Source organism: Scleropages formosus, chromosome 7 (assembly GCF_900964775.1).
Source record: "Scleropages formosus chromosome 7, fSclFor1.1, whole genome shotgun sequence".
NCBI lineage: Eukaryota > Metazoa > Chordata > Actinopteri > Osteoglossiformes > Osteoglossidae > Scleropages > Scleropages formosus.
Window position 1 is genome coordinate 24,892,557 of NC_041812.1, and position 14,239 is coordinate 24,906,795.

At 43.0% G+C, this 14,239-nt stretch overlaps 1 protein-coding gene across 1 annotated transcript; it reads right to left on the bottom strand.

The window, feature by feature from the left end:
* Positions 1-993: 993 nt before the first annotated feature.
* LOC108926353 (72 kDa type IV collagenase-like) lies at positions 994-13,988 on the bottom strand. Its single transcript, XM_018739020.2, has 13 exons — positions 13,525-13,988; positions 11,333-11,559; positions 10,274-10,422; positions 9,483-9,611; positions 9,009-9,182; positions 7,454-7,627; positions 6,358-6,531; positions 5,851-6,006; positions 5,276-5,402; positions 4,175-4,311; positions 3,113-3,272; positions 2,429-2,538; positions 994-1,718 (listed from the first exon to the last, which is right to left on the bottom strand). Exons 1-13 carry the CDS (start codon positions 13,675-13,677, stop codon positions 1,615-1,617), a joined length of 1,974 nt encoding a protein of 657 aa, XP_018594536.1. The 5' UTR covers positions 13,678-13,988; the 3' UTR covers positions 994-1,614.
* Between the last annotated feature and the right edge of the window lie 251 nt (positions 13,989-14,239).

Here is a 14,239-nt window from a genome sequence, read left to right on the forward strand (position 1 = left end):
CTTAGTATTTTGTTTATTTTAGCTAGACAGAAGATTTTACAGAACCTAAAGTGTGAACAACACTAAAACCTGGAAGCATTGCCTTGTGACTGTGGCCCTGTGTACTGTACATGTACAGTTAGTGCAGCACTAAAGCGCCAGGCTGTACTGTACGCAGTGCGGCTCCGTCATGTTGGGTATTGCTGCCATCTGCTGTCCATTCTGAGAATTGCATCATTCAGGATTTTGGTGTGAAGAACGTAGGAAAATTACAGGTTATGATTGCACTGTATTCTGTATCCTTGTACTTGTTTGTACAACTAAAAAATATTATATGCTACAAAACACATTTTTCTTCAATTTATTTATTTTTTTTAAATTCATGAAGTGACACAGACCTGCATTCTTCACAGTTAATACGTTTAACGAGAATGGCTGCAATTTGCCACTAGATGTCAGCATTTCATAAGTGTTTTATAGACTGAGTCGCTGCAAAGGTACTGTATTTATAAGGGCTCCAACTAATAATGACAGTACTATTATTATTATTGTTCTAGTAATAATAATAATAATGACCTTGTAATGACCTCAAAGATCAGTAAGAAAGGGAATCATTTTTTTGTAATAACTCCAAGGCCACCCAAAAGCATGACCTCTGTTGCAAACTGGAATGTTTAAAATTGAGAGCAAGAATTATGAATGTCCTTATTGGCATTTATTATTTTAAACAAACATGCACAATATTTTAAAAAAAGGGGCTGGGCCAAGGCATATACCAGAGTTTGTTTTCCTTAAGAGAACAGATTATATATCCCAAAGCCTTGACCAGAGCATGTGTGAGAAAACAGAGGTTTTATAGTCATTCCCACTCCGTAAGGACTGTCTGAATTTAGCCAATATAAAAAAATGAAATGGATATTTAATTTTACTTTTAAATATAAAAATAAGCTACAGCAGTGAGAAAACTAACAGAAAACTTAAAAAAGGGACAGAAAAGTAATGACAGCAGTAAGATCAGTTGTTACTGAACAACACTTTAATGGTATATTTCTGTCATGACTCCATCATGCAACACACTACACATAACCTTTGGGCAACCCGTGCCTTAAAACCTTTCTTTAACATTAACAAACAAGAGTAACAGAGACTTAATACTGATCTGATAAGACACATTTCACCTGTGATCAAACACAGAATGATAAATGTCCGTCTTTTGGAGCGAAGACGTCGACATCTCACCTGGCTTCAGTATGGACGTACCTGATGCCAGTTTACTATAAGGCAAGTACCAGTGTTTCAGTTTGCACTCCTACCATATAAAATACAGTCCGAGTTATTTCAGGGTGAACAGTATAAATCTAAATCAGACCAGTCGAACACGAGTTTATCAAAAAATCTAAATTACAAGTGATATAATACAGTTTTAAAAATCCATTCCATAACCTATATTCAGTTTGACAACAAGAACCAAACGTTGAATTAAATTTCCGTGTTAAAGAAGGAAAATACGCTGGTAAGTGTGATTAAGCACATATGATGTTACCAGCCGTAGTGAAGCGTGCGGTGGCCTCTCACAGCGGGTCACCCCGACCAGGGCCCCCACAGCACCAGCGCCTACCATTTAACATTTAGTGCTTAGCAGCCCAGCCAGTCCATTTTGACGTCCCCGACTTTGACAATTTTGAGGCTCGTGTCGTCTAGTTTGAGATAGTATCCGTCTTTGAAAAAGTAGCTGTGCCCTGTAAAAAAAGAAGAGAATGTTGAGTAACTCACTTATAAACATCTCTGGGTACAGTGGTAAGAGGCCTCCTGTGGTTCTAATTTACAGAAAAGGAACACTGTCAAGAAAATTTCCCACAAGGCCACATGACAACTCCTTAACGTGCTCCACCGAGGGATCCATTAAAGTGGGGTGCATGTTCTCGAGGCTTCATGTGATTCCTCGGCAGCTCCGAATTAGCTAGACCAGCGGAGTACAGTAGGGGTGCTTGGAGGGGAGGGCAAAACCAGAAGAGCTGCAAGGAAAAGAAGCTGTTGAAGCAGCGCCTACCCAGCATGCTCTGTGCTGATTAATTAGGGAGCAGACAGAGGGGCCTTTGTGAGGAAACACAGGCTCACTCTATTAAATGTTTTCTGAGGATGTTGAGGAACTGTAAGTTATATATGTGTGTGTGTGTGGAGGAGGAGAAGGCGCAGCACAGGAAAGCCTGGAGCGGAACAAGGGTAAGCCCTGCCGCAGTTTCCAAATGCGTTGCTCAGTCGTTACGCCACTCGCCCGGTTTCTCCTCGTTGGTCTTCTTGTAGTGAAAACCCGGCTGCTGACAAAGGAAAGGTGCCACACACGATGAAAACGACTAGGTGCCGGTTCGTAACTGCAAGCAACGTACGGTTGAGTCAGTTACATAGAGGAGAGGCCCGAGCGGTGAGGCAGCCGTGTGTTTGCCCATACCATGCCCATTCAGGTTGAGTGCAGCGTCTAGGTTATCTGGGATGCCATTCCAGGATTCTGCAATAAGCTTGGGGAAGCCCGGGTCCATCTTTTTCTTGGCTTCGTTGTACCTGGGAGATTGATGAATTAATTTCAGGCCGTGCTCTTATACGGAATACAAAGTGAATAACATTTAAATATATTTTCCAGTTCTGTGTGCTCCATAGGCGCAACAAAACCACACACACACACACACACACACACACACACACACACACACACACACACACACACACACACACACATTTTCATAACCGCTTGTCCCATACAGGGTCACGGGGAACCGGAGCCTACCCGGTAACACAGGGCGTAAGGCCAGAGGGGGAGGGGACACACCCAGGACGGGACACCAGTCCATCGCAAGGCACCCCAAGCGGGACTCGAACCCCAGACCCACCGGAGAGCAGGACTGTGGTCCAACCCACTGCGCCACCGCACCCCCGCAACAAAACCAACATTTTGAAAATACTGGATGAGAAAAACTGATTCAGCGGTGCTGGATACAGGCGGTCCTTTCAATACCACTGATCAATAAGAAGGACTGTTGTGAATGCTGAAAGTGTGTCGGAAAACCACGCGAAACACGTGCTGACATCAAACAGAATGAGCAAAGTGGTTGGGAAGATCAAGTACGGGAAGGATCACCTCCAGAAGTTATCTCCAGCAAATAAGTAGGTCTTCTTGCTCTTGCTGAACGAGAAGGCAGCATCCAGGCGCTGTAAGTCTGCTGGCAGCCCCATGGATGAGATCCTCTTGGGATACCCCCTCTCCAGCGTACTGGCCTTGTAAATCCACACCTCGTTCCCTAGACAAGGACACACACAGTAGACCCAATTAAATGGGGAACTGGGAAAAGGTACCAGTGTACTGACCACTTCAATTAGCCCCACTCGTATTACTAAAAGCAGATCTAAAAGGCTGCTTTAATAGGACTACGTTGTGGAGTAGCGCATTAGTTGTATTAATTCGGCGTTCATGGTTCACGGCGATCGGCGACTATTTTTTGGTAGAATTAAACTTGGAGACAATGTATGCTCACCATGCTTGCTTAAAAACGTCTAGTATGAACTTGAGAGGTTAAGAACTGTTTCTGTGCAGTGGGTGCACTTGTATGGGAATAAGTCTGCTGTCATTTCGATCATGAATCTGGCCATTATTGAACGCTACCCATCTGCAGATAGAATAAATCGTTTTGCTTCACTGCAGCCCACGGTCACCGAGTTTTGCTCACAAACAGAGACGATGCCAATGGACTTACATTAAAAGAGGCAAGGAAGATGCTACAAAGGTCAGCACAGATCAAAACCACTACCCATCAGGACTTTTTAGCAGCCTCTCATCCATGCAGTTACATTTATTCATTTTTTTCTGATGCTTTTCACCCAAAGTGACTTACATTGTTATTCCACACAATGTCCACAACTGCTTGTCCCAACACACCAGAGCTTATACAATGTTAATACACCTACAAGTATTTATCCACTTATACAGCTGGATAATTCTGCTGGAGCAATTTAGGGTAAGTACCTTTCTCAAGGGTACTATAGCTGGAGATAAGATTCAAACCTGTGACTTGAGGGTCCAAAGGCAGCTGAGCTAACCACTACACTACCAGCTATCCTGCTTAAGGGCAGCTATAGTTCACCAGCACTCGGTGATGTGGTGAATGGATTGTGCCGCTTCAGTAATGTACGACACACTTTGTACCTGAGAAGAACACGGTAGTCTCCTCCAGCGGGTTCTCATACGCAGCATCAATCTTCTCCGGAAGCTCACTCCAGAAGGTGGCCAGCAGCATAGGTCCATTGATTTTGGCCCTGAAATTGGCTGTCCTGAATAAGAACCTGTAAGGACGGGAGGAGGGCCATGAAGGTCACAGACTGTGTGAAGCCACATAAGCCCAGGTTCCCATTGTACACCAGGTACCTCGCTGGGCTCTTCTTGAAGGGTGGCTGAGTGAATGATCAATTTACACATCATCGGCTTCCTCTGTATAATTAATGATCTCCTATAATAATGAGTACCTTAAATCTAATACCCAGTTTTAAAAAGTGATATTTTTGCACGCTGGTGTGAACAGTGTTCTAGTAAAATACTAGTGGACGATGTACCTCTCGTTCATTGCAGCGGGGTGTTGAACATTAGACTTACAATTTTTCACACATCATTTACTTTCAAAAACAAAAGACAGCCACGCAGCAAACTTGTGAGGTAACTGAAAGCATCGCATCCGTACCTTTTCACTTCAGGTAAATTTGATTTATGAAATTCCATTAAAACCTAGACTGATCCACGGGCTCATTGCATTCAGTTTCGGTCCTCGGATTTTGGATGCTTCACCCTTATGAAAGGAAGCTCCTCTTGATCTCAGAAAGCAGTACACTTAAAAATGTGCTACTGAAACACGCCGAGCTGTAAGCTACACCCTGAAAAGGTAAAATGCTGTGATATCAGGGCTCTACAGAGAAGCGTTCGGAAAGGAACGAACACAAATCTTACTTTAACGTGCAGGGTTTGTGGGTGGTACTGAGAGCTTTGGCTCTGGTCTGGGGGAGAGTGGGCTGGCAGTATGAGTGTTGCCTTTTCTGCTTCGTCTGCCGTACTGTTTGCTTTGGATACCGAACCCAGAGGCGCCCACAGATATGAGGTAACCCTCTCCCCTGAACTGTGAGGAAGAAATGATGACTACGCAAAATATGAGAGTGAAGAACAAACAAATTTGCGAGAAGGAACTTCCTGCTTTACTTCGATCCTCTACCTCTTTGGGCCTGTTATTTATCTCGTGTTTCACTCATTTACTGTGGTTACCTGTCTTTAAAGAAGAACGTCTCCCCCCTGATTTGGGCGATCGCATCAAAGGAAATGTCTTCATTACACAGGTCCATGGGGGTAACCGGACCCTGGGTGGGTGGTAGCGGCTTGTCCGTTGGAACCCCTGGTAGTGGAGACTTCCTCTTAGTTAACTCTATTTAGCCTCAAGTATAAATCAAGCAATAAGAAAGCACTGGAGATCATTCCAATGTTCAGTAATACCATATAGCGTATGTTTCACTTGATATCACAGTACATTTCCTTGGAAAAGGCTATCCCTCAACTTAGTAAATCTTGCCAGTTTCATCACTGACATTAAAGCCAACACTTTTCTCCAAAGCGACTGACAATATTAAGCTATCTACAATTATTGACCCATTTACACAGCTGGGTAATTTTACTGGAGCAATTTAGGGTAAGTACATTGCTCAAGGGTACAATAGCCAGAAGCAGGATTTGAACCTTTGGGTGCAAAGGGAACAGCTGAAACTACTACGCTACCAGCTGCCCCACATTCTGAAATGTGCTGTGTTCTCAACATTATCTGAATGTGCTTTGCCTTCACGCTGTACCATAGAGCTCCTGAATGCCTCTAATGTCATCGTTGGACAGCCTGAAATGCTTGGTGTAGGTGTAAATTGGGGCCATCAGTGCCCCGGGGTCCTGCGAGTGCTCTAGCCCCAAAGCATGGCCAAACTCATGAGCTGCCACCAGGAAGAGGCTGTATCCTGGAGGAAGAAGGGGAAACACATAAACATTGAGTCATTTAGCAGACGCTTTTCTCCAAAGTGACTTCCAATGAACACTGCAGCAATACCAGCCCACACCTTATTCAGCCAAGATGGTTTACAATGGTAGATACGCCACTTTGCAGTGAGTCACTCATCCATGTACCAGTGACAACAGACTCAGACACACCTGGCCTGTCAGAAGAAACATCTCAGTCCTTAACACCGGAGTGCTTCAAGCTTGGGAAAGTGACCGCACTCAAACTGACTTTCTCACTTTCCCCCTCGTAAGTCACTTTAAGCTTAGCGTGGTTTAGCAGGGGCTCTGGTTGAGTACAGTGTGTACTGTACCTTGATCTGGACAGAACCCCCACTTGCGGTCTTCATCATAACTCTGCGTGGTGGCACACCACATCTTCCCGTCACTGCGGCCAGAGGAAGTGCAGCTGTCGTAGTTGTCGCCCAGAAATTTGAAGGGGAAAGCGCAAGGCGCTCCCTCTGCGTTGCCGCCGACTGTCGACATGGCTGCATGGAACACGCAACAAAAGATGTCAGTGGTGGTATGGTGTATGAATGAAGTACGTGGTCTGCCTTAACCATTTTTTTACCAGTGTTGGTAGTATAACTGTCTGTGGACAGGCTCGGTTTGGGGCTTCGATAAATAGTGCATTTCCAGACACAACACATCCCCAGACTGCGCAAGAATGTGCTATGTTTCTGTTTTTTTTTGGGATGTGGGGCAGGATAGAAGCATAGCTTGCACTTTTTAATGTGAACTTCTAGTTTCTACGAGCAGATGGATTTTGTTTAAAGAATTTGTCACACTGCGAGACTTTGCTGCCTATTCTTGCAAAACAATTTGTATTTTTAATTGGAAATAGACATGGCGGTAAGTGAGCAACCAAGAATTGTTATTATGCCTAATGTGACTGTGTTTGTTTTCGTCACCTCGTCCATAAAAATGCTGGCGAGGTTAAATTTAAAAGCTAGTGAAATTAACCGAGGGGTGTGGTGGTGCAGTGGGTTTGGCTAGGTGCCGCTGTTTGGTGGGTCTTGGAGTGACTTGCGATGGACGGGTGTCCCATCCTGGGTGTGTCCCCTCCCCCTCCAACCTTGTGCCCTGTGTTGCTGGGTTAGGCTCTGGTTTGCCGCAAGCCTGCTTGGGATGAGCGGTTTCAGACAATGCATGTGTGTGTAAATTAAACAAACTAACCTGGCTTTTTTGTTTATTCCACAGTAGGTGTCAACCTGATAAATCAGGCAGAAGAAAATGTGCGAAAGAAAAGAGGCGCTCCATGCCTAAGAAGTGCATCTGTCCACTTACGAAGTGATTGCCACGCATTTCAGGAAGTAACAGAGCCTTACAACTGTCTGTAGAATAGCAGTTACCCTTAGGACCTTGTGCAAGCTGCAGATCTGATCCAGCAGTGGAGAAAGCAGAGCTCACCGGTCTCTGGACAGAAGCCATACTTCTTGTCTCGATCATAATCCTCAGTGGTGGCACACCAGCGGTAGCCGTCATCTCTGCCCACTGTGGTGCAGCTATCATACTTCTCTCCTTGGAAGGCGAATGGGAATTTACACGGGGCCCCCTCCGCATTTCCGGCCATGGTGAACAGCACTGCAACACAGACGCAACACACCATATTTGAGCATCAGTCCCACAATAGCAATGACACACAGTTCAGTGGAAACGATATTGCTGTTCTTCACTATCACCATAACCCCATACTTCGAAGTGGGGGCAATCAATTTTCTTCTAGTGACTCTGTTGGAATAAAATATAAAAGAAAAGTCAGGCTTTTAAGTTTTTTGATAAAATATAAATACTATACATGAAAAGTGACTGTCTGACCATTCCTTGGGTCACAATGTAAGTCATGACATATTTCACAGGAAAATACTATTAACTTTCAGTATAATGTTGTGTACTGTTTCCAGGCTCCAAATCTGCCTACACTTGTGAATATTTATGTTGTTTGTCACCAGATAATATCTGCAGTGCTGTAAACACTCCAGTGACTTCACCGAAATCACATTTTCTTTTTCATGTTAAAAACCTTTCAAACAGACAGGAACTACTTAGCCTGTCAGTAAACTCACTACGCCTCATTTGTTTAATCTGCTGGGACCCTACTGAGCAATATTATTCCTGTCACAGAAAATACTAATTTCTGTAAAGTACAATTTATACTAGGATCACTGAGCTCTCTATAATGGGCCAGCTCAAACCACAGCAGCACAGGCTGCTTATTTTCTTAGGCCAATCAGGCCAATTGCTTATTTTATTTTAAAGTAATGGAAAATGCTGCAGAACAGCAGTAAATGGTTCTTCTGATTCTAATAGAAGAGGACTAATACTAATACTAATAGGGTCAGGAACGACCTCCACGTAGAGCAAACCTTGTCACCCTGAACATAAAGGACATATGCACAAATTAATGACGAATGTTCTGACTTTGCTTTAAATTTAGACCTTTAGGTAGACTGAGGAAAGTATGAAATTATTCGTAGTCGAATAAAGTGCCAGTTTTCTGGGACCTCTCCTGTATTTCACAGTAACCAGTTTAAGGCCTGCAGCAGCTGGTAACGTCGAGGTTTGAGCTGCTGCCTTTGGACCCAAGAGTCACAGGTTTGACTATGACAGGTTTGTAGGGTTTGATCCTACCTCCTGCTGTAGAACCCTTGAGCAAGGTATTTACCCTGAATTGTTCCTGTAAACTTACCCAACTGTAGAAATAATTACATAGATATGTGAAAAATGATAGACAGCTTAACGTTGTAAGTTGCTTTGGAGAAAAGCATCAGCTAAATGAGTAAATGTAAGACCTACAAGAAAATACTATGTGTGAAAATGAATTTATGACTTCCTAAATGTAATCTCATCTAGCTGAATTTCAAAAAACTGATATGCAAAAAATGCATAACAGCGGTTTACTGTTGTTCCGTTTCTACTGTATTTACTGTATAGCAGTCTCTTATCTGCGTCACGCCACACTCACGTTCGTGGGGACAGAAGCCGTATTTTCCATCCTCGTCAAAGTTGTACGTGGTGGAGCACCAGAGGAAGCCATCGTCACGGCCTTCAGATGTACAGCTTGTGTAGTCCTTTCCCATGAAGTGGAACGGAAACTTACAGAACTCCCCATCTGCATTTCCATACTTCACCTTCACCACTGAAGGAAGCCCATTAGCAGACAGAGAAAAAGACAAGAGATTACACTACTGAGCCCCTTTAATTTTTGAATTTATATCAGGCAGCGCCTGCATGGCACGGAGGACATAGGGTTGTGCGCAAAGACACAGATGCTCCCTCTAGGATTACCTGGTTTCCTAAAAGATGACCTTTAATGTCAAGGTAGAATATCATTTTTGAAGGTAGTTTATGAGAAGGATTTTCAAGCTAGATTATTATAGTCATAGCTGCAGTAAGAAGATCACTTTTGGTATGAAGTGGAAACAACTGATTAGAATACCTTGTCCCTCTCCCAGTGTCCACTGTTCATCGTCATCAAAGTGGGAGTCACCTCCGATGCCAACACCAGGGGCAAAAGCGTGAGCCAGAAGTCCATCTTTTCCATCAAAGGGATATCCATCTCCATGCTCTGCAGATGAGATAAGCATGCTAAATCATGTTTCCATTTGTTAAACAACTGGGTTCCGGCCACTTCTTTCAGCCCGTCGTCTCAGACCAAATACTTGGGTCTTTGACACTGTTTTGACTATAAATGCTAACATCTACGCACACTGCTGCCAGTAAAATCTGATGGGCTTGCAGTAACATATCAGAGTTCACTGAGTGTGTAATGAAAATTGTTCCTAGCATCTGTGCTCTGTTTTTTGTTCTCATCTTTGCCAGCTACACTGTTTCCCTCCAGGTCAAGTCCAGCTGAGGTTATGCATGCCATAAGTTTTGCTCACGTGATGAATAATTGTCTAAAGCTTGCCCTCCCTTTGCTAGTGTGGTTTAGACTATAAACACTTATACCACAAAGTGCGCCAATCTACAAACCCAAGATGAACATAGCTTTGGTTTGTTTTTACTTTTCTTGCCTTTCTTGTCTATAATTGCCTTCCTGTAAGGATATTTTCTCAGGGATTCATAAACTACCATCGTGCTGCCAACATTGAGAAAGATATGGACCACAAAATTGAACTATAAAAAATCAGCCTCAAATGATGAATCATATTCCTTCTCATCCTAAGTGACGCCAAAGGCTACGCTTTGTGGCCAAAGACTTTATTAATGAAAACAATTTTAAAATACCATTGCGTCCAAAGTTGATCATTATGTCCGCCTCTCCATCCATAATCCGTGTGAATTTGAGTGGAGTGACATCACTCCAAACTTTGAAAGCCCGGAAAAAAGCATCATCTATCGTTTCCTCATCCAGATCTGGAGTGTATCCTAAAATCCTGCAGGGCAGAATAAATATTGCCAGAACTTCAACACTCGAAGAAACAGTTTACTATTAAAATATTAAAAAACACCAACTATACATGTTGTTAAATGCCTGTGCTACATTTTTTGGCAATAGTTAACATAGGACCTTAAGAGACAGCAGTGCCTGGAAGACAAGAGATACAACAAAGATGTAAAGTAACATAAATGTTTATATAATAAATACACCTATACATATACATATAAATATATATTACTAGGAAGGTGATTAGGAATCGTCGATACTCAGAAAGTTTCATGCAGCAACTCGTGATATGTACATTGGTTCATATCGTGGAAAGTTACTTTAGAATCACGTGTCTGCATCTACGTCTCTCTTTCTGCTGATGTAATGGACACATTGTGTTTTCTATGAGATGCACGTCACTTTGGAGAAAAATGTCTGCTAAATGAATAAATGTAATTGTAAAGAATTATGGGTAATGATAATGAAGAGTTTGGAAAACACTGTAAGACACATACTGTGTCCTTCTCTGCTCAGAAGACTGAAATGCTGAGCTGTGACTTCCCCAGGTGATTTGAGTTTTGTTTGTGCCCCTGAGTCAGCTGTCTGAAATTCTTTGCAAATGATTCAGTCCGCCATCCTGTCTATAGCGTCTCAGATTGCTGATGTGGTTCATTTGGTTTTGTATCCCGTTCGTTTTTTTCGCTGTTTTTGTTTAACTTTAAAACTGTGTTCACAAAAACTGACCTCACTGTTCAGGCAGTTGTAGAATTGTGAAAAAACAAAAACACAAATAGTTTGAAGTGGCTGCAGAGAAGAAAATGTATTCTTTTGTTTCTACAGTTAGATGCAATACTGTATGAAAGTCATGCTTTTCATTTGAGAAAGGTACAGAACATTCCCTTGGACAACCTTTCTACCTGTATGTAACTGCATTCTTCTCCCACTTTGGCTTTCTGGGGAAAAAGTTGTAATTGGCCACATCCGGTACGCCGCAACGAGGCTTCTTCATGATCTCCAATGTCTTCTGATCAATCTCGCCAGTCTCTTGCAGGGAGAAAAACTTTTGCATTTTCTTCAGTGTGTCTTTAAGCACCATGAGGTTACATCTGTCTTTTGGGCATCCATAAAACTTGTTCAGGTAATGCTTTAAAGAGAGGCAAACATGTCTTAGAGAGCTGTTGATACATGTGCAGGGTGACCACAAAGGCATGATAAAGAACAAGCAAAGGAATTAAATACTGTAGTTAAAAAAACACATAACATTTTGTTATGATAAAGGATAGTTAGGCTAGAATTTTGATTTACTTTACTAGTAGCAAAGGGCTCCAGCACTGAATATGAGAATTACAAGAAATATCATTTATATTGTGACTTCACTAGCATTATGTATGGTGAACGGGCCTAATGTTATGGAAGGCACCTCATGGTGACACTTCACATTACTTCATTTAAAAGATGCTTTTCCATAAAGTGTCATATACTATTAAGTTACTTACAATTATTCCCCCATTTATACAGCTGGGTACATTTTCACTGGAGTAATTTTAGGGTAAGTATCTTACTCAAGGGTACTACAGCCAGAGATGAGTCTCAAACCTGCAGCTTTAGGATCCAGCAGCCACAGCTCTAACCACTATGCTGCCAACTGCCTACTTAATCCTTCCACTGCATGGAACATCACATATCTGCACTCGTTTCTTTTCACACATAAAATACAGCATGTTCATAAATCTGTTCATTAATTCCAGAACAAAAGAGTTTTTTTGGACAGTTACAACTGTAAGCATCCTTTCAAATGTCTCAAGCTATTGGTTCAAGACTGTATTCAAAATCCCAACATCATTACTCATATCTTCGAGAAATACACTCATGATAATTATTATTATTTGAAGGAAACGTCAGTTTCTATGCTCTGTATGAATGTCAAATGCTGAGGGAAACTGGTAGTTAATTTATGAAACTGATGTAGAAGACACCAGGCCTAAAGGTTTCCTCGCCGCGCGCAGTGACGGGGTCTTGTTTCTTTCTACAGTCTTTGACGAGATGTGGACCTTCGAGGGGTCCGGTGGGTGTCTGCAGCAGCACACTGACCAAGGTGGGCAAAAAAGACTTTAAAAGGTCTTTTGGCTCACTATACCTATAGAGGGGGCTACATAACGGCGTAGAAAGATGAAACAACTCAAGTTTTACCACAGAATTCACTATCATGCAAAGATAAATTTCCTGTCAGTCGGCAGTTCCTCTCAGGTGAAAAACAATCGAGCAGGAAGGTGGGTTGGTGGATCTTTGGTCCAAAGAAAGTCTTCAGGTATGAAATTTTGACTGTTGACATCAATTTGGTGTCTGTTATAGTCAGCTTTGTTACGGCCATAGGCCTACTGTCTGTATTATTGTTACAAATCGTGCTATAGTTATATTTACTTTGGCGGTGTCTGTGGCGTAACTTACAGGATGAACGATGAATTAAGCTAAGGGCTATTTTCAAAAAAACGGTCCTCTGTTCTTTTATTAACTGCACATCTTGCGATAACAGCAGTACAGCACATAAGTATGTGATTAGCAGGCCTTCTACGTCTGTTTTAGTAACTCTGTTTAATATTTGCTTCCAGTTCACTCGTGGCAAAACCAGGTCATTAATAATTGATCAGTATAAAATTCGTACATTTGAAAAGGCGAACTATTATTGGGCAGGCGTTCTCTATGACCACGCCCACTTCTATAGCCACGCCCACTGACGCCGCCGGGAACGTAGCGCTCTTACGGAGCAATGACTGTAGGCTTAATGACACCATATAATTATAATATGTATGTATTGATTTGTTTCAGAGCAACTTAATACGTGTATCTCACAACGTTATGTTTCGTGGGCCGCTTGTCAAGGATTACTTTGGCATAAGCCGAATACATTGTAAAAGCCTCTGTGTATGTGTGGTCTAATTCTTGTGCGGTCTCGCGAAGACTAAGTTTCTTTAAACACACAGAGTCGTTACGAAGTAAGAGAATAATAAAAACAATGTTTCCCCCCCCCAACAAAAAAAGGCGCGCCAGTGCAATGTAAATGAAGGAAGGGTGCAGTCATCGGTGCTCAGAGAGGAGAGCGGACTCTCACCAGCGCCACTTCTTTGTCCGTCCGCGGCGCCGTGTCGTCCCCGGGAAACTTGATGATGGGCGAAGGTGCAGCCAGCGCTTGTTGGAAGGCGATCAGCTGCAGCAGAAACACTTTCAGCAGATGCCTGGGGCGGAAAAAACGTTCACGCTCCATCTTTTGTCCGGTGAAGAGAGTCCCGTGTAGAAAGAGCGCAGCAGCCTCTTCTGCGGTTTTACTTATATGATCATACGTACGAACGAGTCAGCGTGTGCGTGCGTGTCGTGTCCGTGTGTGTGTGTGTGTGTGTGTGTGTGTGCGTTTTGTGAGAAGCAGCGCGATGGACCGAATGGTGCCTCGCGCCCTGTTTTCGCAACCCTTCTTTGAGAAGCGAGGCCGGACTGCGCAGTCTCCATCCACGTCCTGCAACAGTCCCAGGCACTGAAATACGAGAAGGAGACCGAGACCGTGCATTCCACACGTCCCTTTAACCACTTTACTGGAAATCATGACCCCCCCCCCCAACTCTGCGAGTAACAGGTAATTTTTTAAAACAAGAGCCCCCCCCCCCAAAGCACAGTTAACCTTTTCATTTCGCTATGCCCTAATCTAACTCGTAGATGACTTTCCGCGACGAAAAAAAAAAAAGTTGGACGAAATGACAGCTGAAGAAGCAATGACGTTCAACCTTTTAAATGCTGACACACTCTACCCTCTCATGGGACGCGCACATGGTGGT